Below are 24,437 nucleotides of genomic sequence, written 5' to 3'. Positions count from 1 at the left end.
CTCTACAAAGGTTTTTACAGTCATCTTTTATTTAGATCAAAGCGGAACGTTCAGTTCAGCTTCTGTTAAAATGTTTATTTGACTGCACAAACGATTTATTAGCGTCCGCGCTAGATGCGCATCTTTACAGTTACGTAAATTATATAAAACGTCTTTCAAAGAATAGGTATCGTCTCATAAGTTGATCATTTAATATACAGATAGGTGAATGCCTTTCCAAGGGTACTTACAGCTTTCACACGACGGAAATCCCAATAATATTACTCGCTGACGACAGTGTGTACCTAAAGTAAACTGATGTGCATCCTCAAAATGGCGCTAGTGGGACCACTCTTATGCGACTGGCGCGGAATTTGGATAGACGTGGTCTTTCAGATGTAGAAACACGTCTACCATCTTTCGTGTACAACGCACCGCTCTTCTGGCTTTTGCGTTTTTTCCGTCGCTGTACTTGCATGACATCTACATAATACAGATGCATATAAAAATGTGGTATGACCATAGCGCGGAAGTGCATTCAGCAGGCTAGATTACACTCTCCTGGCCACGCGGAGTGCCCGCGTGGTTTGAGGCGCCATGTCACGGACTGCGCGACCGCTCCCGCCGGAGGTTCGAGTCCTCCCTCGGGCATGGATGTGTGTGTTGTTCTTAGCGTAAGTTAGTTTAAGTAGTGTGTAAGTCTAGTGACCGATGACCTCGGCAGTTTGGTCCCTTCGGAATTCACATACATTTGCACACTCTGCTGAATGTACAAGTTCTGTATTGTGATTGTACGCCTTTTTTTATATGCATCCGTATTGCGTTGATGTCAAGTAAGTATATTAGTGGAATTATGCTGTAAAGAACACCTTAAATGCCGGCAGTGGTTTGAGAATCAACGTTAAAGTTCGAAATTAGTAACTACCAAGAAATAGCACGCAACGGTAACAAACCCCTGAATAAATAATAATCTTTTGTATTTTCAAAGAAACTAGTGTCCACTAAGGTACAATAACTAATATTGAAAAATGCATAACGCCGTGCTGTCTGTAATAATGTTTTATTTTTCTACCGGTTTCGGTTTTGAGCCATTATCAAAGGCAAGGCAGCTGGACAGCATACAAAAGTGGACAATGTGAGAATACCAAACAGAAGACGAAAAGAAGAAAAAAACCTAAAATCGATCAAAATACCCACGAAAATCGTCACAAATGTATCAGATGTCATACATGGTTTAACAGAAGTTACCACAGAAACCATAATTGCCAAGATAATACAAAATCAAAAATTGTAACAAGATAAAAATATGATGGCACATTGACACAAATACAGCAATACAAATCAAAGAAATTCTAGGTCAAAGATGACAGTCTTGATAAAACCTAACAAGTTGCCATTAAATAATTATGTGACAATAGGCTAATAAAACTTGATTGAGATTACATAAAAACGCCAATAAAATAAGATGTAAATTAACAGATGAATGTAAGGTTATAAAATGTCTTACAATTCATTCAGAAAAGGTAAACATGTAAAATGCAGACTACAGATTCATACAAGAAGCAAGACTAACAAAAACTAGCGACAAACAGGCAGGGTGTACGACACAACGCATCAGAATAACATGCAGTAAGAGAAGAAATATTATCAAAGATTACAGTACGATTAAGAGCCATTAGTAATAGGCTATAACAGAATTTAATTTAATACCATACGAAATATTATTAGAGAAGTTTATACTATCAACTATGGGAGTAGGACATATAAATCTTAGAGCAAGATCAAAGCACGTTGGGATATAATGATGACAGGCTCTGGGAAGCTAGTAGTTCACTGATGTGGTACGATGAAGACGTTGTTAATATGTAAAAGCTTAAATAATAAACTACTGTACGTGGTAGATAAATTTAATCTCTTGCACAACGTCAACTATTCAGATGTCTCATAATACCAGGCGCGTCTGAAAAGTTCGGTGAGGGCTCTCAAAAGACAAGGGAAACAAGAGTTTCAAATAAAATATGTTTACAGTCTTCATAGTAATCTGCACTGGTTATATCACACTCCTGACAACGCCTGTAGAGCTGTGGAATACTGTGAGCAAACACTTCTTGTGGACTCGATCGAAGCACCGTGATCACGTCTTGTTGGATATCCGCAGGCTCAACATTCTCGCTCAACGCAATGTGACCGTTCTTGAATACCTACTTATTCTCCACATTTGGCGCCATTTGACTTCTTCCTAGCAGTATTGGACACCGGAAGATCCTGAGAAAGATCCCGGCAGAAGGGTCGAAACATTGATCCTTTTAGAAGAAGTATGACGCGGCGTAATAACCCAGAACATTTTAACTTCAGTGACAACGTCCACGAAAGCCTGCAGACTTACATTAAGCCTGCTGACTTACATATGACCTCTTTTTGCTCCCTCGCTTTAACTTAATGCTGAATGGCTTACGCTTCACAGGCATTTCGGGTATACTACAAGGCGTGACCACGCTACTTCGGGAGATTCCATAAGAAGCGTTTACTGACAATTTTCAACAGCTTCACAAACGATGTCAGAGGTGTGTTGCACCTAATGATGACTACTCTGAAGGTATTCTGTTCGTAACTAACGTTTCCTTAATTTTCGGAGACCATGCACCGACCTTTTCAGACGCATCTTGTACTATTACTTGAAAGGAGTACCAGCTTGATGTGTGTCTAATTGAGTAAGTGTAAAATTAATAACACAACCGCAAAACACAGATGGACCTTGCAAAATGACCTGTGCTCCTTTGTTGGCAACTCTGATCTCCAGATCGTCTAAGGCCTTATAAACAGTTAGACGCGAACAGTATTTTTAGCTCGTTACGCAATGCATGACGTCAGCTACGCATGACCTTGAACAGCATTGCCGCTGCGCCGAGCATTGCCGCTGCGCCGAGCTGGGTGCGAATACTAGAGAAACTGAAGTAATAATTTCGTTGCGCGAGAATAAGGGTGCATATCTTTGAGGCCACTTATGAAACTTTTAATGACATATAAATCTACTTGTTCGTCCATACTCTGCAAACCACTGATAAGTAAATGGCAGAGGGTACTTGTTCCACTACCACGTACTGGGCTGTTCTCATGTTTCATTCTCGTCTATGCGAACTGTCACTAGTCTAACCTTGCCTCTGCTATTGTTACGAGAGCCTTATCTAGGGGTCCTATTATACTTCTAGCATCTTCATCGCCAATAGTTTAAGGTCAATGAGTGATACGATACTTTTCAGGATTTACTCCCACCTAAGCACAGTCCTGAAAATGTTCAAACCTCATATCGCGCACATGCATTCTTTCACCAATGACGCACCGATTGTCGTCCATTGCACACACGAGAATGTACCCTAGTTCTGTCACGCGTCAAATAAGACCGAGCAGTTCGTAGTTTACTCAGTATTAATCACAGCCTCTCTGCGGTTCAAACGATACGAAGCTCATAGTGACCGAATTGTTTTATTTGTTTTTTTACCCACAAAAACCAACACACCACCCACGCTATCACAACAATCAGCGTTCTCCTCTCTTCGTCACTCCCTACCGCTCGACTGTTGAATGTGGTGTGGTCGAAACAGACTCTGTTACGGTATAACAAATGTACGTTCACTGAAACATTTTTGTTCTTGATGCTTATACAGGATGGTTAGTTGATAGTGACCGGGCCAAATATCTCACGAAGTAAGCGTCAAACGAAAAAACTACAAAGAACGAAACTCGTCTAGCTTGAAGGGGGAAACTGGTTGGCGCTGTGGCTGCCCCGATAGATGGCGCTGCCATAGGTCAAACGGATATCAAGTGTGTTTTTTTTAAAAAAATAGGAACCCCCAGTTTTAATTACATATTTTTGTAGTACATAAAGAAATATGAATGTTGGACCACTTTTTCGCTTTGTGATAGATGGCGCTGTAATAGTCACAAACACATAAGTGTGTGGTATCACGTAACATTCCAACACGGCGGACGGTATTTGCTTCGTGATACATTATCCGTGTTAAAATCGACCGTTTACCTATTGCGGAAAGGGCCGATATCGTGTTGATGTATGGCTATTGTCATCAAAATGCCTAACGGGCGTGTGCTATGTATGCTGCTCGGTATCCTGGACGACATCATCCAAGTGTCCGGACCGTTCGCCGGATAGTTAAGTTATTTAAGGAAACAGGAAGTGTTCAGTCACATGTGAAACGTCAGCCACGACCTGCAACAAATGATGATGCCCAAGCAGGTGTTTTAGCCGCTGTCGCGGCCAACCACACATCAGTAGAAGAGAAATTGCGCGAAAATCGGGAATCTCAAAAACGTCGGTGTTGAGAATGCTACATCAACATCGATTGCACCCGTACCATATTTCTATGCACCAAGAATTGCATGGCGATGTCTTTTAACGTCGTGTACAGTTCTGCCACTGGACACAAGAAAAATTTCGGGACAATGACAGAATTTTTGCACGTGTTCTATTTAGCGACGAAGCGTCATTCAGTAACAGCGGTAACGTAAACCGGCATAATTTGCACTATTGAGCAACCGGAAAATTCACTATGGCTGCGATAAGTGGAACATCACCGACCTTGGTGGGTTAATGTATGGTGCGACATTATAGGATGAAGGATAATTGCCCCTATTTTATCGATGGCAGCCTAAATGGTGCAATGTATGCTGATTTCTACGCAATGTTCTGGCGATGTTACTACAAGATGTTTCACCGCATGACAGAATGGCGATGTACTTCCCAACATGATGGATGTCCGGAACATAGCTCGCGTGCGGTTGAAGCGGTATTGAATAGCATATTTCATGACAGGTGGATTGGACGTCGAATCACCATACCATGGCCTGCACGTTGAACGGATCTGACGTCCCCGGATTTCTGTCCGTGGGAAGAGTTGAAGGATATTTGCTATCGTGATCCACCGACAACGCCTGACAACATGCGTCAGCGCATTGTCAATGCGTGTTGTTACACGTAGTGCCAAATGCATTGAGGTTGACGGACATCATTTTGAGCATTTATTGCATTAATGTGGTACTTACAGGTAATCACGCTGAAACAGCATGCGTTCTCAGAAATGATATGTTCACGAAGGTACATGTATCACATGGGAATAACCGAAATAAAATGTTCAAACGTGCCTACGTTCTGTATTTTACTTTAAAAACCTACCTGTTAGCAACTGTTCGTCTAAAATTGTGAGCGATATATTTGTGTCTATTACAACGCCATCTATCACAATGCGAGAAAAGTGGTCCAACTAAAACATTCATATTTCTTTACGTAGTACACAAATATATAATAAAAAATACTGGTTCCGTTTGACCTATGGCAGCGCCATCTAGCGGGACAACCATAACGCCATCTGGTTTCCTCCTTCCAGCTAGACGAGTTTCGTTCTTTGTAGCTTTTTCGGTTGTCGCTTATTTCGTGGGATATTTGGCGCCGTCATGATCAATGGACCACGCTGTATACTGATGCAGTTTGAAGCGACCAATGGAAACTTGTACTAAGTCAGGCATTCAAACCGGGGTCTCCTGCTGACTAGGATGCGCTGACCACTACGCCACCCTGGCATAACGGCTTTGGAAGACTGCTCAGACTACCTTAGCGCACCTCCCTCCTCAGCCCTAATTCCCATTCACGCCTCAGCCCACTTGGTATTCACTCTAAACTCAAACAGCATAGCAGAGGCTTTCGAACTCTATTAGAATAACACCTCCTCATCAAACGATTCGGGAATTCGGATTGAGGAGCAATGGATGTGAAAGGGTCCTGTGGTCCCCTTTCATTATCAATTTATTTGCTTTCCAGTGATACAGAACTCTCTGGCATGCGCGCGAGTGAATGAATGTGGGTGTGTTTCATCTTGCTATACGGTAATTTAGTCTGCTGCAGAGAATCAAAGGTAGTCGTGCAGAATGGTAACCCTTGTACACTACTAACCATTAAAAATTGCTACACCACGAAGATGACGTGCTACAGACGTGAAATTTAACCAACAGGATGAAGATGCTGTGCTATGCAAATGATTACCTTTTCAGAGCAATCACACAAAGTTGGCGCCGGTGACGACACATACAACGTGCTGACATGAGGAAAGTTTCCAACCGATTTCTCATACACAAACAGCAGTTGACCGGCGTTGCCTGGTGAAACGTTGTCGTGATGCCTCGTGTAAGGAGGAGAAATGCGAACCATCACGTTTCCGACTTTGGTAAAGGTCGGATTGTAGCCTATCGCGATTGCGGTTTATCGTATCGCGACATAGCTGCTCGCGTTGGTTGAGATACAATGACTGTTATCGGAATATAGAATCGGTGGGTTCAGGAGGGTAATACGGAACGCCGTACTGGATGCCAACGGCCTCGTATCACTAGCAGTCGAGATGACAGGCATCTTATCCGCATGGCTGTAACGGATCGTGCAGCCACGTCTCGATCCCTGAGTCAACAGATGGGGACGTTTGCAAGACAACAACCATCCGCACGAACAGTTCGATGACGTTTGCAGCAGCATGGACTATCAGCTCGGAGACCGTGGCTGCGGTTACCCTTGACGCTGCATCACAGACAGGAGCCCCTGCAATGGTGTACTCGACAACGAACCTGGGTGCACGAATGGCAAAACGTAATTTTTTCGAATGAATCGAGGTTCTGTTTACAGCATCGTGATGGTCGCATCCGTGTTTGGTGACATCGCGGTGAACGAACACTAGAAGCGTGTATTCGTCATCGCCATACTGGCGTATTACCCGGCGTGATGGTATGGGGTGCATTGGTTACACGTCTCGCTCACCTCTTGTTCGAATTGACGGAACTTTGAACAGTAGACGTTAGATTTCAGATGTGTTACGACCCGTGGCTCTACCCCTCATTCGATCCCTGCGAAACCCTACATTTCAGCAGGATAATGCACGACCGACTGTTGCAGGTCCTGCACCGGAGCTCTGGGCCAGTTACTGCGCCGGTTCTTAGCAGCCCATCTGTCAGGGCCCGGTCGGAAGCCGTCACAGTGGGACCAACGACTTTCCATCGACACCGCGAGACGTACCTGTCGGCCAACAATGTCGAACGCTCAGCTCTGTCTTTAGCGACTATCAGTGGCACAGTCTTCATGTCCCTCTACGTTTATGCAATGTTCCAGGCCTGTATCAGAAGTTGTAATAGTTTTTTGTTGAAGAGAATTTTTCCTTGGTTATTAAATTTCTCTACTGTGGTCCGAATAAACCCCTGTTCTTGATTACCTCTGTTTTATTACTGAGCCCTATCTTTGGGGCGACGTCGTTGTTTTCCCGGGTCGTGTGAGTGGGCGAGTTTGGTACTCAGGAGGAGCCAGGTCCGTGCAGTGCCAGAACACGCTGGCGGCACGCGTGGACATTTCACAATATATATAAATGACCTAGTAGATAGTGTCGGAAGTTCCATGCGGCTTTTCGCGGATGATGCTGTAGTATACAGACAAGTTGCAGCATTAGAAAATTGCAGCGAAATGCAGGAAGATCTGCAGCGGATAGGCACTTGGTGCAGGGAGTGGCAACTGACCTTTAACATAGACAAATGTAATGTATTGCGAATACATAGAAAGAAGGATCCTTTATTTTATGATTATATGATAGCAGAACAAACACTGGTAGCAGTTACATCTGTAAAATATCTGGGAGTATGCGTGCGGAACGATTTGAAGTGGAATGATCATATAAAATTAATTGTTGGTAAGGCGGGTGCCAGGTTTAGATTCATTGGGAGAGTCCTTAGAAAATGTAGTCCATCAGCAAAGGAAGTGGCTTACAAAACACTCGTTCGACCTATACTTGAGTATTGCTCATCAGTGTGGGACCCATACCAGGTCGGATTGACAGAGGAGATAGACAAGATCCAAAGAAGAGCGGCGCGTTTCGTCACAGGGTTATCTGGTGAGCGTGATAGCGTTACGGAGATGTTTAGCAAACTCAAGTGGCAGACTTTGCAAGAGAGGCGCTCTGCATCGCGGTGTAGCTTGCTGTCCACGTTTCGAGAGGGTGCGTTTCTGGATGAGGTATCGAATATATTGCTTCCCCCTACTTATACCTGCCGAGGAGATCACGAATGTAAAATTAGAGCGATTCGAGCGCGCACGGAGGCTTTCCGGCAGTCGTTCTTCCCGCGAGCCATACGCGACTGGAACAGGAAAGGGAGGTTATGACAGTGGCACGTGGAGTGCCCTCCGCCACACACAGTTGGGTGGATTGTGGAGTATAAATGTAGATGTAGATGTAGACTGCCGGATGGAAGGGTTGTGGTCACCAGAGTGCACGACTTCGTCATAAACCGGATCCAGCAAGCTTTAAGATGAGTGCATTTCATTCCAAGTAGAGAAACCTCCACCATTGTGACATCTCGCGATTCTCCAGTGACTTGGATTCGTGTTGCTGCTTTTAGCGTCGGCGAGACGAAGAGCAGCGAGTGGAGTGCTAGGGGAAGGCGGATCTGATTAGCTTTCCTCGACTTCTTATTACTATTTACTGCGTTCAACCTCTTGCAATTTGTTAAGGTCAACCAACGGCAATTTTTCTTGTGTGGTGGCCTCTAACGCCCTAGTTACCTGCCCAGCGGGTTTGTGTATGTAACGGCAGTCTACATTTCCTCCCCTTGCAGCTGCTGTCCGCTAAGGCGTATAGCTTTGACAGCTTTCTTGATTGTAGGCCGGTTGGTGATTCTTCTACACTGATGGTAGTGATTCCTTTCTCGTTCTGGGCGCTCTAAACACACTATTCTCGTCGTAGTGCACACCGCCGGTTCCGGTTTTTGCGTATTGTTCCATCGTTGCATTTGATTTATCGGACGTCAGGTAGCTTCAGCAAGATTATCATTAGTCATTCGTTAGACTGCCACTAGTCTGAGTTACCATCTTGTAAAGTGTATGCAACTCTTGTCTGGCTATCTTATCGCTCGCGAAGGTGTTTGTTGCCGGACCTCCTCAGAGGTTGATTCCTGGAGCACCGTCTGGATCAGTTGCTTGTTTTCTTAATTAACTTTTGCTATTTGCTGTTTTACAGCAGCTTTCAATTTTTTTGTATTATTGCCGTTCCTGGCGTGTAAGGCATTCAGCCGTGATTGTGGTTATTTGCTTTAAAGTTCTAATTTGGTATTTGTATTTACGCAGTAAGCCTTTAAAAACTTATTTACTGCCATTCTTGGCGTCTGATGCCGTCTGCTGTTTTTGTGGCGACTCGCCTTTAATATTTCAATACCTGTAATTTGCAACTTGCAGCGAGTTTTAAGCAATTCTTAATTTATTGCCATTCCTGGTGAATAAGGCCTTCTGTCCAGATCACAGTGGCTTGCTTTTAAAACATTATCTGTTGTATCTGTATTTAATGGTGATTTGCTACATTGTAACTCTCTGGAAACACTATTATTTACACTGTTGCTTATTTCTTCATTAATAGCGTGTGGTATTTTTTTTTATTTATTGTTGACTCGGGAATTGCTGACTTAAAATAAATTGAGTGTAACTGTAAAGGGCAACCAATAATGACTGAATATGGCCCCGTCCACAATCGTAACCGAATCCTGCCCTCCCTCGACTACCAGGTCACAATTATTGCTTCTCAAGCACTTTCCCGTGGGAGATATGGCGTCCCATCTTGCAAGATGAGAAAAGCGGACTACGTTGCTGGTTTGACAAACACTCAAGTACACTATCTCACCTCGACTGGCATACAGTATCACCTGATCTAATGCCATCGACGATCTCTGGGAGTAATTGGAAAAGCGGCTGAAACATACCACTCAACGCCCCTGCAGTTCGGTGCCTCTAAGGGTTCAAAACATCAGGGAACGGCCTCAGCTGGCTGTAGCGTATCTGAAACCTGTTGGATGCTCTTCCTCGCGCGAATTGATGACATCATCAAGGCAGTTCTGATTATGTAGGCTTTCCCGGCGTAATAAGTCTTGAAAGTCTCTTCGGATTTGCTGCCGGATCCTAAAATCAACTTGACTCGATATTTCGGCCATCTAACCGCCATCTTCAGGAGAATGCTGCTTCTGCTGATGAGTCCCGCTGAGAACTGACGCCAGGCTCCAATCGACGTCCTATATAGGCCACCGTTCAGTAGACGGCGCATGCGCCGCCCATCACGGTTGTTAGCCTCCAATACAGGGAGGTGGCGCCTCCCTTAGTGGAACACTGCTGGCAGCGATATATCGCACTCAGGGCCGCACCGAAGAAGGTTCAGTTTCGATGCGAGACAATACAGGATTCCACGTCTTGCTAAGAGGGAACCCATTGTCACTGTTGATTAAATTATCCGCCAACCTTATTTTTAATCGCCTCTTTATAGACACTGTTCCAAAAACTGGAAATGTTGACAACTACGACAGTTTCATCAAATTTCATACTGTGTCCCTCATTTAAGAACACACATTACAGTGTGTTCTGTCCAGCTTCTAAGATTAAGGCACTATTCGGCTCTGTGTGTAAGTAGTCTGTTTAGGTGTCAGTAGGCCGTTTAGGTTTTTATATTGGTAACGCCACGTAGCGCTCTGCATGAAATTCACTGGCTGTGCTGTGTGCGGTCTGTGGCTGGTATTTTGAGAGCAGACGATCTGGACGTGTGTCCATCAGAGACCGTAAATTTGTAAGACTGGATCTCATGAACTGATATACACTCCTGGAAATTGAAATAAGAACACCGTGAATTCATTGTCCCAGGAAGGGGAAACTTCATTGACACATTCCTGGGATCAGATACATCACATGATCACACTGACAGAACCACAGGCACATAGACACAGGCAACAGAGCATGCACAATGTCGGCACTATTACAGTGTATATCCACCTTTCGCAGCAATGCAGGCTGCTATTCTCCCATGGAGACGATCGTAGAGATGCTGGATGTAGTCCTGTGGAACGGCTTGCCATGCCATTTCCACCTGGCGCCTCAGTTGGACCAGCGTTCGTGCTGGACGTGCAGACCGCGTGAGACGACGCTTCATCCAGTCCCAAACATGCTCAATGGGGGACAGATCCGGAGATCTTGCTGGCCAGGGTAGTTGACTTACACCTTCTAGAGCACGTTGGGTGGCACGGGATACATGCGGACGTGCATTGTCCTGTTGGAACGGCAAGTTCCCTTGCCGGTCTAGGAATGGTAGAACGATGGGTTCGATGACGGTTTGGATGTACCGTGCACTATTCAGTGTCCCCTCGACGATCACCAGTGGTGTACGGCCAGTGCAGGAGATCGCTCCCCACACCATGATGCCGGGTGTTGGCCCTGTGTGCCTCGGTCGTATGCAGTCCTGATTGTGGCGCTCACCTGCACGGCGCCAAACACGCATACGACCATCATTGGCACCAAGGCAGAAGCGACTCTCATCGCTGAAGACGACACGTCTCCATTCGTCCCTCCATTCACGCCTGTCGCGACACCACTGGAGGCGGGCTGCACGATGTTGAGGCGTGAGCGGAAGACGGCCTAACGGTGTGCGGGACCGTAGCCCAGCTTCATGGAGACGGCTGCGAATGGTCCTCGCCGATACCCCAGGAGCAACAGTGTCCCTAATTTGCTGGGAAGTGGCGGTGCGGTCCCCTACGGCACTGCGTAGGATCCTACGGTCTTGGCGTGCATCCGTGCGTCGCTGCGGTCCGGTCCCAGGTCGACGGGCACGTGCACCTTCCGCCGACCACTGGCGATAACATCGATGTACTGGGGAGACCTCACGCCCCACGTGTTGAGCAATTCGGCGGTACGTCCACCCGGCCTCCCGCATGCCCACTATACGCGCTCGCTCAAAGTCCGTCAACTGCACATACGGTTCACGTCCACGCTGTCGCGGCATGCTACCAGTGTTAAAGACAGCGATGGAGCTCCGTATGCCACGGCAAACTGGCTGACACTGACGGCGGCGCTGCACAAATGCTGCGCAGCTAGCGCCATTCGACGGCCAACACCGCGGTTCCTGGTGTGTCCGCTGTGCCGTGCGTGTGATCATTGCTTGTACAGCCCTCTCGCAGTGTCCGGAGCAAGTATGGTGGGTCTGACACACCGGTGTCAATGTGTTCTTTTTTCCATTTCCAGGAGTGTATATATTATGACACTATTAAGGTAAATACATTGTTCTCTATCAAAATCTTTCATTTGCCAACTATGCCTATCAGTAGTTAGTGACTTCAGTAGTTAGAATCTTTTATTTAGCTGGCAGTATTGGCGTTCGCTGTATTGCAGTAGCTCGAGTAATGAAGATTTTTGTGAGGTAAGTGATTCATGAGAGGTATAGGTTATTGTTAGTGAGGGCAATTCTTTTGTAGGGATTATTGAAAGTCAGATTGCGTTGCGCTAAAAATATTGTGTGTCATTTTAGTGTTGATCAGAATAATTAAAGAGTGAAATGTCTGAGTACGTTTACTTCTACCAGCTGTTTGAAAATCAAATAACGTAAGGGGTTTGGGTTTATCAGCACAATCATTCATAAATTTTTCTAAGGAGAGGTTTCATGTGAAAGATGATTTGGGGCTTAGGAAACCCGGTGTGTACAAAATTCCGTGTCAATGTGGGAAGGCTTACATTGGCCGTTCGACTCACACAGTGCATGACAGGTGTGTGGAACATCGCCGTCATACGAGGCAGTAAAATCGGTAGTAGCAGAACACTGCCTAAATGAGGGACACAGTGTGAAATTTGATGAAACTGTCGTAGTTGCCAATATTTCCGGTTTTTGGAACAGTGTCTATAAAGAGGCGATTGAAATTAGGTTGGCGGATAATTTAAGGGGGGTAGGACGTCAAACGGGCCGACTTGGAGCAGGAGAGGCACCACAGGACATTTTAATTTACACTGTCTGTACTTTTACAAATAAATTCATAAAACCTTGTTAGCATGACCAGGAAGTATTCAGGTTTCACACTCACAGCAGAGGAAGTTCCAAAACGTAACAAAACAAATTGTTTTTACATGTGAAATTTCATCATTTTTTCACTTGGTATTGGCTGCATTTGTTCCTGTAGGTACACTTTCCTTCGTAAGTAAGAGAGATTCTTCGATGAATTTTGCACATAATACAAACCATACTTACAGGTGTATGAAACTCTAGAATTTCCCAAATCTGTTAAAAACTGTGGTAAAAATTGAGATAATTGAGTATAAAATTCGAGTTTTCTCTAAATACAAAGTTTAAAATGTAACAGCCCATTCATTTTTCCATAAATTCAAGAGTTTCATACACCTGTCAGTACGGTTTTCAAGCTGCGCAAAATTCATAGAAGAATCTCCCTTACTTATGAAGAAAAGTGTACCTATAGCAACAAATGCAGCGAACAGTAAGTGAAAAAAATTATGAAATTTCACATTTAAAAAACATTATTTTTTCGTGTTTTTGAACTTTCACTGCTATGAGTGTGAATTCTGAATCCTTAGTGGTGATGCTGACAAAGTTTTATGAATTTATTTGTAAAAGTATAGACAGTGCAAATTAAAATGTCCTGTGTTACCTCTCCTTCTCGAAGTCGGTCCGTTTGACGTCCTCCCCCCCTTAATCAAAAGAGACAATGGGTTCCTTCTTAGCAAGACGTGGAATCCTATTGTCTCGCATCGAAACTGAACGTTCTTCGGTGCGGCCCTGAGTGCGATATATCGCTGCCAGCAGTGTTCCACCAAGGGCGGCGCCACCTCCCTGTCTTGGAGGGCAGCAACCGTGGTGGGCGGCGCATGCGCCGTGTACTGAACGGTGGCCTATATAGGACGTAGATTTGCAGCCTGGCGTCAGTTCTCATTGGGACTCATCACCAGAAGCAGCATTCTCCTGAAGACGGCGACCAGTTGGACCGCCGAAATATCGAGTCAAGTTGATTTTGGGATCCGGCAGCAAATACGAAGAGACTTTCTAGAGACAGTTCTACAAGATTTTGGCATGCTCTCGCCTAGGGTGTCTGTTTGACGTCAGATATTAGTCTCGAGGTATGTTGTTGTTGTTGTGGTCTTCAGTCCTGAGACTGGTGTGGTGCAGCTCTCCATGCTACTCTATCCTGTGCAAGCTTCTTCATCTCCCAGTACTTACTGCAACCTACATCCTTCTGAATCTGCTTAATGTATTCATCTCTTGGTCTCCCTATACGATTTTTACGCTCCACACTGCCCTCCAATGCTAAATTTGTGATCCCTTGATGCCTCAGAAGATGCCCTACCAACCGGTCCCTTCCTCTTATCAAGTTGTGCCACAAACTCCTCTTCTCCCCTATTGTATTCAATACCTCCTCATTAGTAACGTGATCTACCCATCTAATCTTCAGCATTCTTCTGTAGCACTACATTTCGAAAGCTTCTATTCTCTTCCTGTCCAAATTATTTATCGTCCATGTTTCACTTCCATATATTGCTACACTCCATACAAATACTTTCAGAAACGACTTCTTGACACTTAAATCTATACTCGATGTTAACAAATTTCTCTTCTTCAGAAACGCTTTCGTTGCCATTGCCAGTCGACATTTTATATCCTCTCTACTTCGTCCATCATCAGTTATTTTGCTACCCAAATAGCAAAACTCCTTTACTACTTTAAGTGTCTCATTTCCTAATCTAATTCCCTGAGCATCACCCGACTTAATTCGACTACATTCCATTATCCTCGTTTTGCTTTTGTTGATGTTCATCTTATATCCTCCTTTCAAGACACTGTCCATTCCGTTCAACTGCTCTTCCAAGTCCTTTGCTGTCTCTGATACAATTACAATGTCATCGGCGAACCTCAAAGTTTTTATTTCTTCTCCGTGGATTTTAATGCCTACTCCGAATTTTTCTTTTGTTTCCTTTACTGCTTGCTCAATATACAGATTGAATAACATCGGGGAGAGGCTAAAAACCTGTCTCACTCCCTTCCCAACCACTGTTTCCCTTTCGTGTCCCTCGACTCTTATAATTGCCATCTGGTTTGTGTACAAATTGTAAATAGCCTTTCGCGCCCTGTATTTTACCCCTGCCACCTTTAAAATTTGAATGAGAGTATTCCAGTCAACATTGTCAAAAGCTTTCTCTAAGTCTACAAATGCTAGAAACGTAGGTTTGCCTTTCCTTAATCTTTCTTCGTAGGTACCCGTCGTCTAGGGGTAGCGTCTTTGATTCATTATCAAAACTTCGCCTGTCTCATACATCTTGCTCACCAGATGGTAGAGTTTTGTCATGACTGGCTATCCCAAGGCCGTCATTAGTTCTAATGGAATGTTGTCTCGAGGTATAGGAAAAGTGAATGGAAGTGTAAGAACAAGAAGAGTACAAGAGTAGTAGATGTAAGATTGGTGGTTGGGGCTTTCAGTGGCGTACGTACCCCGACGCAGAGCAGGAGTCTATGCAGTCGGCAGCGACGAAGCACGCGAGGTCCATAGCGAGCTGGTTGTTGGCCGTGGCGTCAGTGAGGCCGGCGAGAGCAGCCAGGCCGTCGTCGCACCCGACGCTATAGCGTGCCAGCGTCCAGCTCGTTATCAGGCGAAGCATGGCACGCTCCGCGATGGACCGATACTCGAGGGTCTTGCAGGCTATCAACACGTCAGTGCGTCCTGCAAAACGTTGTAACGTATTACTATCTTTACGACGTTTCTCGTCGAGCCATATGCGTTACATGCATAATTAAATCGAAAGCCACATCAGTCGTAGCAGATGAAACAGCTTCTCTGTATCACTTGGTGCGGCATGCTAAAACAGACGTCTAACGTTAATTGATGAAGTCCAGACGCATACTGGTACGAGGCTCACATGCCAGAAAGAAATACTGGACGAAGTCCACAGGTACTATGAAACCTTATATGCCCCTACCACAGTGGAAGATGCAGCTCTCGAGGACTTTCTCACTATTTTAGGTCCACAGTTGTCGGGAACAGACAACGCTGACATTCTGTCACCTATTACTAAAGATGAAGTGCATGAGGCAGTGCGTAACTCACCTCTCAAAAAATCTCCGGGACTTGATGGCCTTCCTGTGGAGTTTTATGCCCGCTACTGGTCTTTTATTGGGGACAAGATCACTTCCATGGCAAATGAGGTCCTGAACGGAAAACCGGTCCCTGTAGAGTTTAAGGAAAGTAAAATAGTACTGATTCCTAAGAGTAAAGGCAATACCGACTTAAACAATTTTCGGCCTCTTTCGCTACTAAATTCTGATTACAAAATGATTTCGCGTATTATCAACTAAAGACTCTCTGCCTTTTCCAACAAAATATTGAGTCATCATCAATCTTGTTTTCCGACCAGAACGATATTCGAAAGTCTATCTGCATACAGAGACGTCATTGCAATTACCTCAGTGACAAGTATAAAATGTGCTTTAATCTTCATAGATTTCAACAAAGCTTTTGACCGCGGTAGTCATAGATACCTCTTTGCGACGCTGTCAACAATGGCTTTCCACCCCCAGATTGTGAACATGCTAAGGAATATTGCAACAGGAATAAATGCGAAAATAGCAATCAATGGCCAAACATCTAAACCCATACAGATAAGGCGAGGGGTTCCACAGGACAGTCCCTTATCTATGTTTTTATTTTCCGTATCTTTAGAGCCCTTCCTCCGCACTGTCCACGCAAGATTAACGGGTATAACATTGAGTGGTGAGAAAACTGTCATACGAGCTCATGCTGATGACGTGGGCGTTGTAATAAGGAATAAGGAGGAGACAGTTACACTGGAAAGAGAAATCCAAAGATATTGTCTAGCGTCGGGAGCGACAGCAAATGAAAACAAAAGTCAAATATTGAATCTACGGGGCCTAGATCACCTTCGACTGGCATGGGCAAAATAAGACAACAAACATAAAACTTTGGGAATAACCTTAATGGCATGTCCGATGAGGATGGCTGCTTTTAACTGGACGGAAACTAGGAGGAAAGTTCATGGTGCTGTAATGGAGAACATCCATCGAATTATGGACCTGGAACAAAAAGTCAGATTCATCAACTCCTGCGTTTTGTCTAAAGCGTATTTCACTGCGCAGGTATTTCCAATCCCTAAACTAGTAGCGAAAGGGATCATGTCCACTGTTATCAATTATTTATGGCGAGGAGACATATTCAGGGTTGGTGCGACTACCGTCATACTGGATGTCAGAAACGGGGGCCTCGGTTTGGTGGCTATTCGCAATAAAGTGTCTGCTCTGTTCCTCAAACGGACTTTCCATATACTCAGAGAACTTCCACAATGTATAACCGCAAAGCTCTTTAAGGCTGTGACACCCCATAGCCTGCAAGCACCGATTGATGTGCTAAGGATTAATGCCCGTCTGCAGTATGTGAGGAACTTTTTCCTCGAAGCAAGTTATCTTAGTGACGAAATCAGAAGCAACACACGTATCACAGCGCGCGACATCATACTTGAAAGGAAGTTAAATGAGGGTAGAAACAAAATTGAAACGAAATTCCCAAATTGTGACTGGAAAGCTGTATGGCGGAACATCAACTATGCCAGGCTATGTACACACGCTATTTCCGCATGGAACAAAACAGTTAATAATGTCATCAGCACCAACGAGAGACTATATGGGATCGGTTTAAACCAGACACACCTTTGTGGAAAATGCAGTCTGGTGGATACACTCAGCCACAGATTCACCTGTGGTGGCAATGTGCATAACTAGAATTGGATCAGGCAACAAATCGCCTTTCTCACCAATTCCTCTACGGAATATATAACGCCATCGCTCCTCCTGAGACCAGGCATGACATACTTTCCGAAATTAAAAACCAACGCCGTTAGGTGGTTACTGGGAAAATGTGTTAGTTATGTCATCCACAAACTTGGGTCGGACAACGAGATAGAATTCCGCGTTTACATGAAGTGTGAATATGCAAAAATCAGCCCGTATCGCAACCACAAGAAGCACTACGGCAACATGCTGAAGATCGGTTTTGAGAGAATGGGTGTTGGATAATTATGTGGAACCACTACAACACCTTGAACAAGAACGAACAGAAGAAAATTAAAAGTCACTTGGTTTCTTATTATTATTTACTATAACCTTGCTTCCAGAACATTTTTTTTCTCTTTTTTCAAAACATTTTATCAAAATTACTCGTGTTCGACTTGAAACGTATTTGTGTGATTCGAGAAGAATTGTTAAGTTTTTATCAGTGCTCAGTTTCTACTCAGAGAAGAGGTTTCTTCGTCTTTCTTACATCGGAGAATGGGAATATTGTGTTAAGATTTCTGCACACTTAGTGCTATGACCCAACAGGGAACATGAAAAAGGGGTGGGAGGGGTTTGTGCCTCGACGCACTGGCAGTGCCGTGAAGAGACCCCACTGCTAGTGCGGCATGTACCACGCCCTGACCATTCTAAAAATACAAAAAAATATATAAAAAATAAATAAAAAGAAAAAGAAAATAAAAGTGGTTAATAAAAATTGGATTGCTGGAAAAAAGATGGATATAAAAAGTGGATAGAGAAAAAACAAAAAAATGGAAAAAAAGTGGTTAAAGAACTGTGGTTAAAGAAAAAAAAGATGGATAGAGCATCTGCCATGTAAGCAGGAGATCCTGGGTTCGAGTCCCGGTCGGGGTATACATTTTCATCTGTCCCCGTTGACGTATGTCAACGCCTGTAAGCAGCTCAGGGTGTTCATTTCATTGTAATTTTAATATTTCAACTCTAAGCTGAAGGCCACCATTAATTTCTTTGAAAGCCCGCAACCATGATGGAGAGTATCAAAGAGAATGACTCCTTCAGAGGCCCAGAAGACCATGATTCTATCGCCTGTGGCTGCGGTTTTAAGCTTTTTGTACGGAGGAGATGTGATATGACGCCACACCATGGCTTTCAGTTCCGTTTCCGGTGCGAAGTGGTGAACCTACATTTTATCGCCCGTGACGATGTTCGATAAGAAATGGTACTATCAGCCTTGTAGCAAGCAAACAGCTCCGCACAGATGGTCCTTCGTTGATTTTTATGGTCTTCTCTTAAGTGGAGATGATCCCAGTGGGCACACACATCTGTGTACCCCTACGGGTAGATGAGTGTGCCAGCACTAACAAAAGAAACAGACAGTTGAGCAGCGAGGTGCGTGTGACGCGTCGATCACTTCGAATGAGAGTGTTCGCACGTTTCAGCATTGCGGGCGGGCCGCACACGGGGCATTGGACAGATTTGCACGACATCTTTGCGATGGTGACAGCCACGTAGGAATTTTTAACATGTTTCAGCCCAGTCAGCAACTGTGATAAATTAATATTTCAAAAATCCGCCTCAGTTGCGAAATGCTACTGGTCTTTACCCAGGTTTCAGTTAACCTAGCCTTCTTCAGAAGCATAAAATAAACTAATACATGCCAGAATAAGACACGGTCAAACATAAAAAGCTTACGTACCGTGATACCAGGTCAACCTACGTTACTTAGCTGAGGAACAGCCCCTTCGTGGAAAGCAGTCGATTAGCCGCGGACGCTACGTTGGAACTGACTGTGGCACGCGGATATGTGCCGAGCAAGATGGCGGATCACGGAAAGTCAAAGGTGCCTGCCATTGGCTGTCTTTATGTTATGTACTGGGAAATTACCCATAACCTTAAACCATAAACCACACCAGTGGCAAGACGCAATCAATACCTTCACTGCGCGATAACAACGGCCAAGTCACTGATAACAGTGCCACTAAAGTAGAGTTATTAAAAACGGTTTCCCGAAACTCCTTCACAGAAGAAGACGAACTAAATATTCCTGAATTCCAATCAAGAACAACTGCCAAGATGAGAAGCATAGAAGCAGATATCCTCGGTGTAACAAAGCAGCTTAAATCACTTAATAAAGAAAAGGCCTTCGGTCCAGATTGTATACCAGTCAGGTTCCTCTCAGAGTATGCTCATATAACAGCTCCGTAGTTAGCAATTATATACAGCCGCTCGCTCACAGAAAGGTCCTTACCTAAAGACTGAAAAGTTGCTCAAGTCACACCAATACCCAAAAAGGGAAGGGGGAGTAATAAACTGAATTACAGGTCCGTATCAGTAATGTCGATTTGCAGTAGCGTTTTGGAATGTATACTGTATTTGAACATCATAAAGTACATCGAAGAAAACGATTTATGGACACATAGTCGGCACTGATTTAGAAAATACCATTCTTGCGAAACAGAACTAGCTCTTTATAATCATGAACTAATGGGTCCTATCGACACGGGCTATCAAATTGATTCCACATTGTTAGATTTCCAAAAGGTTTTCGACACTGTTCCTCACAAGCGTCTTGTAAGGCAACTATCTATGGAATATCGCCTCAGTTGTGCGACTGGATTCGTGATTTCCTGTCAGAATGGTCACAGTTCGTAGTCATAGAAGGAGAGTCATCAAGTAAAACAGAAGTGATATCCGGCGTTCCCCAAGGGAAGTGTTACAGGCGATCTGTTGTTTCTGATCTCTATTAACGACATAGGAGACAATCTGAGTAGACGTCTTAGATTGTTTGCAGATGATGCTGTCATTTACCGTCTTGTAAAGTCATCAGATGATCAAAATAACTTGCAAAATGATTTAGATAAAATATTTGTATGGTGCGAAAAGTGGCAATTGACCCTGAATAAAGAAAAGTGTGAAGATATTCACATGAGTACTAGAACATATCAGCTAAATTTCGATTACGGGATAAGTCACACAAATCTGAACGCTGTAAATTCAGCTAAATATTTTGGGATTACTATTACAAATACCTAAATTGGAACGATCACATAGATAATATTATGGGTAGAGCAAACCAAAGACTGCGATTCATTGGCAGAACACTTAGAAGGTGCAACAGGTCTACTAAAGAGACTGCTTACACCACGCTTGTCCGCCCTATTCTGGAGTACTGCTGTGCGGCGTGGGATCGGCATCAGGTGGGACTGACTGATGACATCGAAAAAGTACAAAGAAGGGCAGCTCGTTTTGTATTATCGTGAAATAGGGGAGATAGTGCCATAGACATGATACGTGATTTGGAGTGGCAATCATTAAAACTAAGACGTTTTTCGTTGCGACGGGATCTTCTCATGAAATTTGAATCACCAGTTTTCTCCTCCGATTGCGAAAACATTCTGTTGCCACCCACCTGCATAGGGAGAAATGATCAACACGATAAAATACGAGAAATATGGACTCGCACAGAAAAATTTAAGTGCTCGTTTTTCCCGCGTGCCGTTCGAAAGTGGAACAATAGAGAGACAGCTTGAAGGTGGTTCACTGAACCCTCTGCCCGGCACTTCATTGTCAATAGCACAGTAATCACGTAGAAGTAGATGTATATGTAGAAATTTGTGAGGGAACAAGGCACTAAGTAGATAGAATCCCGATGAGCGTTAACTGTAAACCTAGAGCCCGCATCGCATCTCGTGGTCGTGCGGTAGCGTTCTCGCTTTCCACGCCCGGGTTCCCGGGTTCGATTCCCGGCGGGGTCAGGGATTTTCTCTGCCTCGTGATGGCTGGGTGTTGTGTGACGTCCTTAGGTTAGTTAGGTTTAAGTAGTTCTAAGTTCTAGGGGACTGATGACCATAGATGTTAAGTCCCATAGTGCTCAGAGCCATCAGAACCATTTTTTTTTTTGTAAACCTAGACCTTATTAACTGATACGAAATTTACTTAGACGTTACGTTCAGCTTGTTAGATTAAAAACCACATATGATCACCTCTATGTTGGTATGGTTCCACACGATCTCATGCGGGGGATGAACAAGATTATATGTCAGTTTCGCGAGTACTTCTCAAAGTTAGGGGAAGTTGGAAATAAAATAATTTCCATTATCCATGGAGTAATACGTCACTTTGTTAACGCGAAATTTGACTAAGGTTGTTATATTATGGCACTACATTACTACGCATTTATGGCTGACTGGGTGTGTAAAGCTTAGGGCATCATTTATGGCTTTATACACAGGTGGTCAACGTTGTGTTTAGGAAATCTGTAATAACTTAACCAAACATACACTAACTATAAATATAATATGTACGACCGTCCACTGTATGTAGTCACAAGGGTGACGTGGAACAAAACTCTTAAGGGAAAAAAATGGTTCAAATGGCTCTGAGCACTATGGGACTTAACATCTGTGGTCATCAGTCCCCTAGAACTTAGAACTACTTACACCTAACTAACCTAAGGACATCACACACATCCATGCCCGAGGCAGGATTCGAACCTGCGACCGTAGCAGTCGCGCGGTTTCGGACTGAGCGCCTAGAACCGCTAGACCACCGCGGCCGGCTCTTAAGGGAAAAAATTGATTATTAGTTAGCAGTGGGTTCAAGACCCTATGTATTCAAATAGGTTATGCCACGCTAATTGTCGAAATACACACTCTAGTGTATCAGATATTACCTATTTAGGACGTTGCCTACAAGGCTATTAACTATTTAGGATGAGGATTACTGTGAGCGTCCTGGAATTCTCACATAGACTACCAAGAAATAAGGACCTAATATTTAAAGTAGGGTGTGTCAGAATGAGCTTTTCACTCTGCAGCGCAGTGTGCGCTGATATGAAACTTCCTGGCAGATTAAAACTGTGTGCCGGACCGAGACCCGAACTCGGGACCTTTGCCTTTCGCGGGCAAGTGCTCTACCAACTGAGCTACCCAAGCTCGCCTCACGCACCCTCTTCACAGCTTTACTTCCGCCAGTACCTCGTCTCCTACCTTCCAAACTTTACAGAAGCTCTCCTGCGCAGGAGACCACTTGTCCGCGAAAGACAAAGGTCCCGAGTTCGAGTCTCGGTCCGGCACACAGTTTTAATCTGCCAGGAAGTTTCATAGGGTGTGTCAGAACGTACAACGCAACTGCCAACACACTTATGTACTATTGACCGATAAAGGTCAAGCTAATAATATGAACATAAGCTGTATTCTTCCCTATTGAACGGGAACATAAATTACGGATATGGTCTACTAGCGAGCAAAGTGTAAATGTCTCACGTATGTTAATAGCATAAATCAGAACCTAGTATTTAAATTAGGGTGTGACTGGGCCCACAACGGCCCCATCATCACGCTTACGTGCTGTTGACCGACATAGGCCAAGCATTTACAGGATATTGTCTGCAAACTAACCTTTGATAGGAATAATATCTCAAAGGCTACACTGTATACAGCGTGACTAAGCGGGCAACGCTATAGTTCTCATAAGAAAGATTCTTTAGAGCAACAAGGTCAAAGTTATCTGCCTAGGGAAGAATACTTTAAACTGTATTCCATAAATATTAAAGTTAGCCTAAATTGGCGTCAAGATCTCATGAAATAGGATCGGCCAGCTTGAATTAAAGGCGGGCATAAGTCTTAATGCCTATGGGTAGAAAGAAAAGGTAATGTGTGCCAGAACCGGTGGTATGTTTGTCTACCATATTGTCAGTTATGTTGGAACGAGATCTATATATACCGTAAGGAATATTAATTAAACCATAGTATTGAACGTCACTAAATGTCGTGGTGAATTTCTAAGTCTTAAGCGTCGAAGTATCAGGAATGGATATGCAATGACGAGGCACGAAAGTTAGTGTGATACTTTAGCTACGTGCCTTTCTGAACTGTTATTACTCGTAAACTAATCGTTCACTGAATGGGATAACGTTGACCATCTGTATTGCAAAAGTCATCTATATTCAAGTTGCATATAGTGATTTGGAAACTTGACTTGTATGTAACAGGACTATGTATGACAGTACACTACTGGCCATTAAAATTGCTACACCAAAAAGAACTGCAGTTGATAAACGGGTATTCATTGGACAAATATATTATACTAGAACTGACATGTCATTACATTTTCAAGCAATTTGGGTACATAGATCCTGAGAAATCATAACTCAGAACAACCACCTCTGGCCGTAATAACGGCCTTGATACGCCTAGGCATTGAGTCAAACAGAGATAGATGCCGTGTACTGGTACAGCTGCCCATGCAGCTTCAACACGATACCACAGTTCATCAAGAGTACTGACTGGCGTATTGTGACGAGACAGTTGCACGGCCACCATTGACCAGACGTTTTCAATTGGTGAGAGATCTGGAGAATGTGCTGGCCAGGGCATCAGTTGAACATTTTCTGTATCCAGAAAGGCCCGTACAGGACCTGCAACATGCGGTCGTGCATTGTCCTGCTGAAATGTAGGGTTTCGCAGGAATCGAATGAAGGGTAGAGCCACGGGTCGTAACACATCTGAAATGTAACGTCCACTGTCCAAAGTGTCGTCAATGCGCACAAGAGGTGACCGAGACGTGTAACCAATGGCACCCCATACCATCACGCCGGATGAGACGCCAGTATGGCGATGACGAATACACGCTCCCAATGTGCGTTCACCGCGATGTCGCCAAACACGGGTGCGACCATCATGATGCTGTAAACAGATCCTGGATTCATCCGAAAAAATGACGTTTTGCCATTCGTGCACCCAGGTTCGTCGTCTAGTACGCCATCGCAGGCGCTCCTGTCTCTATGCAGAGTCAAGGGTAACAGCA

The 24,437-nt window shown here is 44.2% G+C and overlaps 1 protein-coding gene across 1 annotated transcript in view; it reads right to left on the bottom strand.

The window, feature by feature from the left end:
• Positions 1–24,437, bottom strand: part of LOC124551095 — a 64,622-nt gene that overhangs the window by 38,866 nt on the left and 1,319 nt on the right. Inside the window, exon 2 of the mRNA XM_047126026.1 lies at positions 15,303–15,531. Within this exon, the coding sequence (XP_046981982.1) occupies positions 15,303–15,531 (229 nt within the window). The remainder of the gene's footprint in view (positions 1–15,302; positions 15,532–24,437) is intronic.

This window comes from Schistocerca americana, chromosome 9, assembly GCF_021461395.2.
Source record: "Schistocerca americana isolate TAMUIC-IGC-003095 chromosome 9, iqSchAmer2.1, whole genome shotgun sequence".
NCBI classification, from domain to species: domain Eukaryota; kingdom Metazoa; phylum Arthropoda; class Insecta; order Orthoptera; family Acrididae; genus Schistocerca; species Schistocerca americana.
This window is presented reverse-complemented; position numbering and strand designations above follow the sequence as displayed.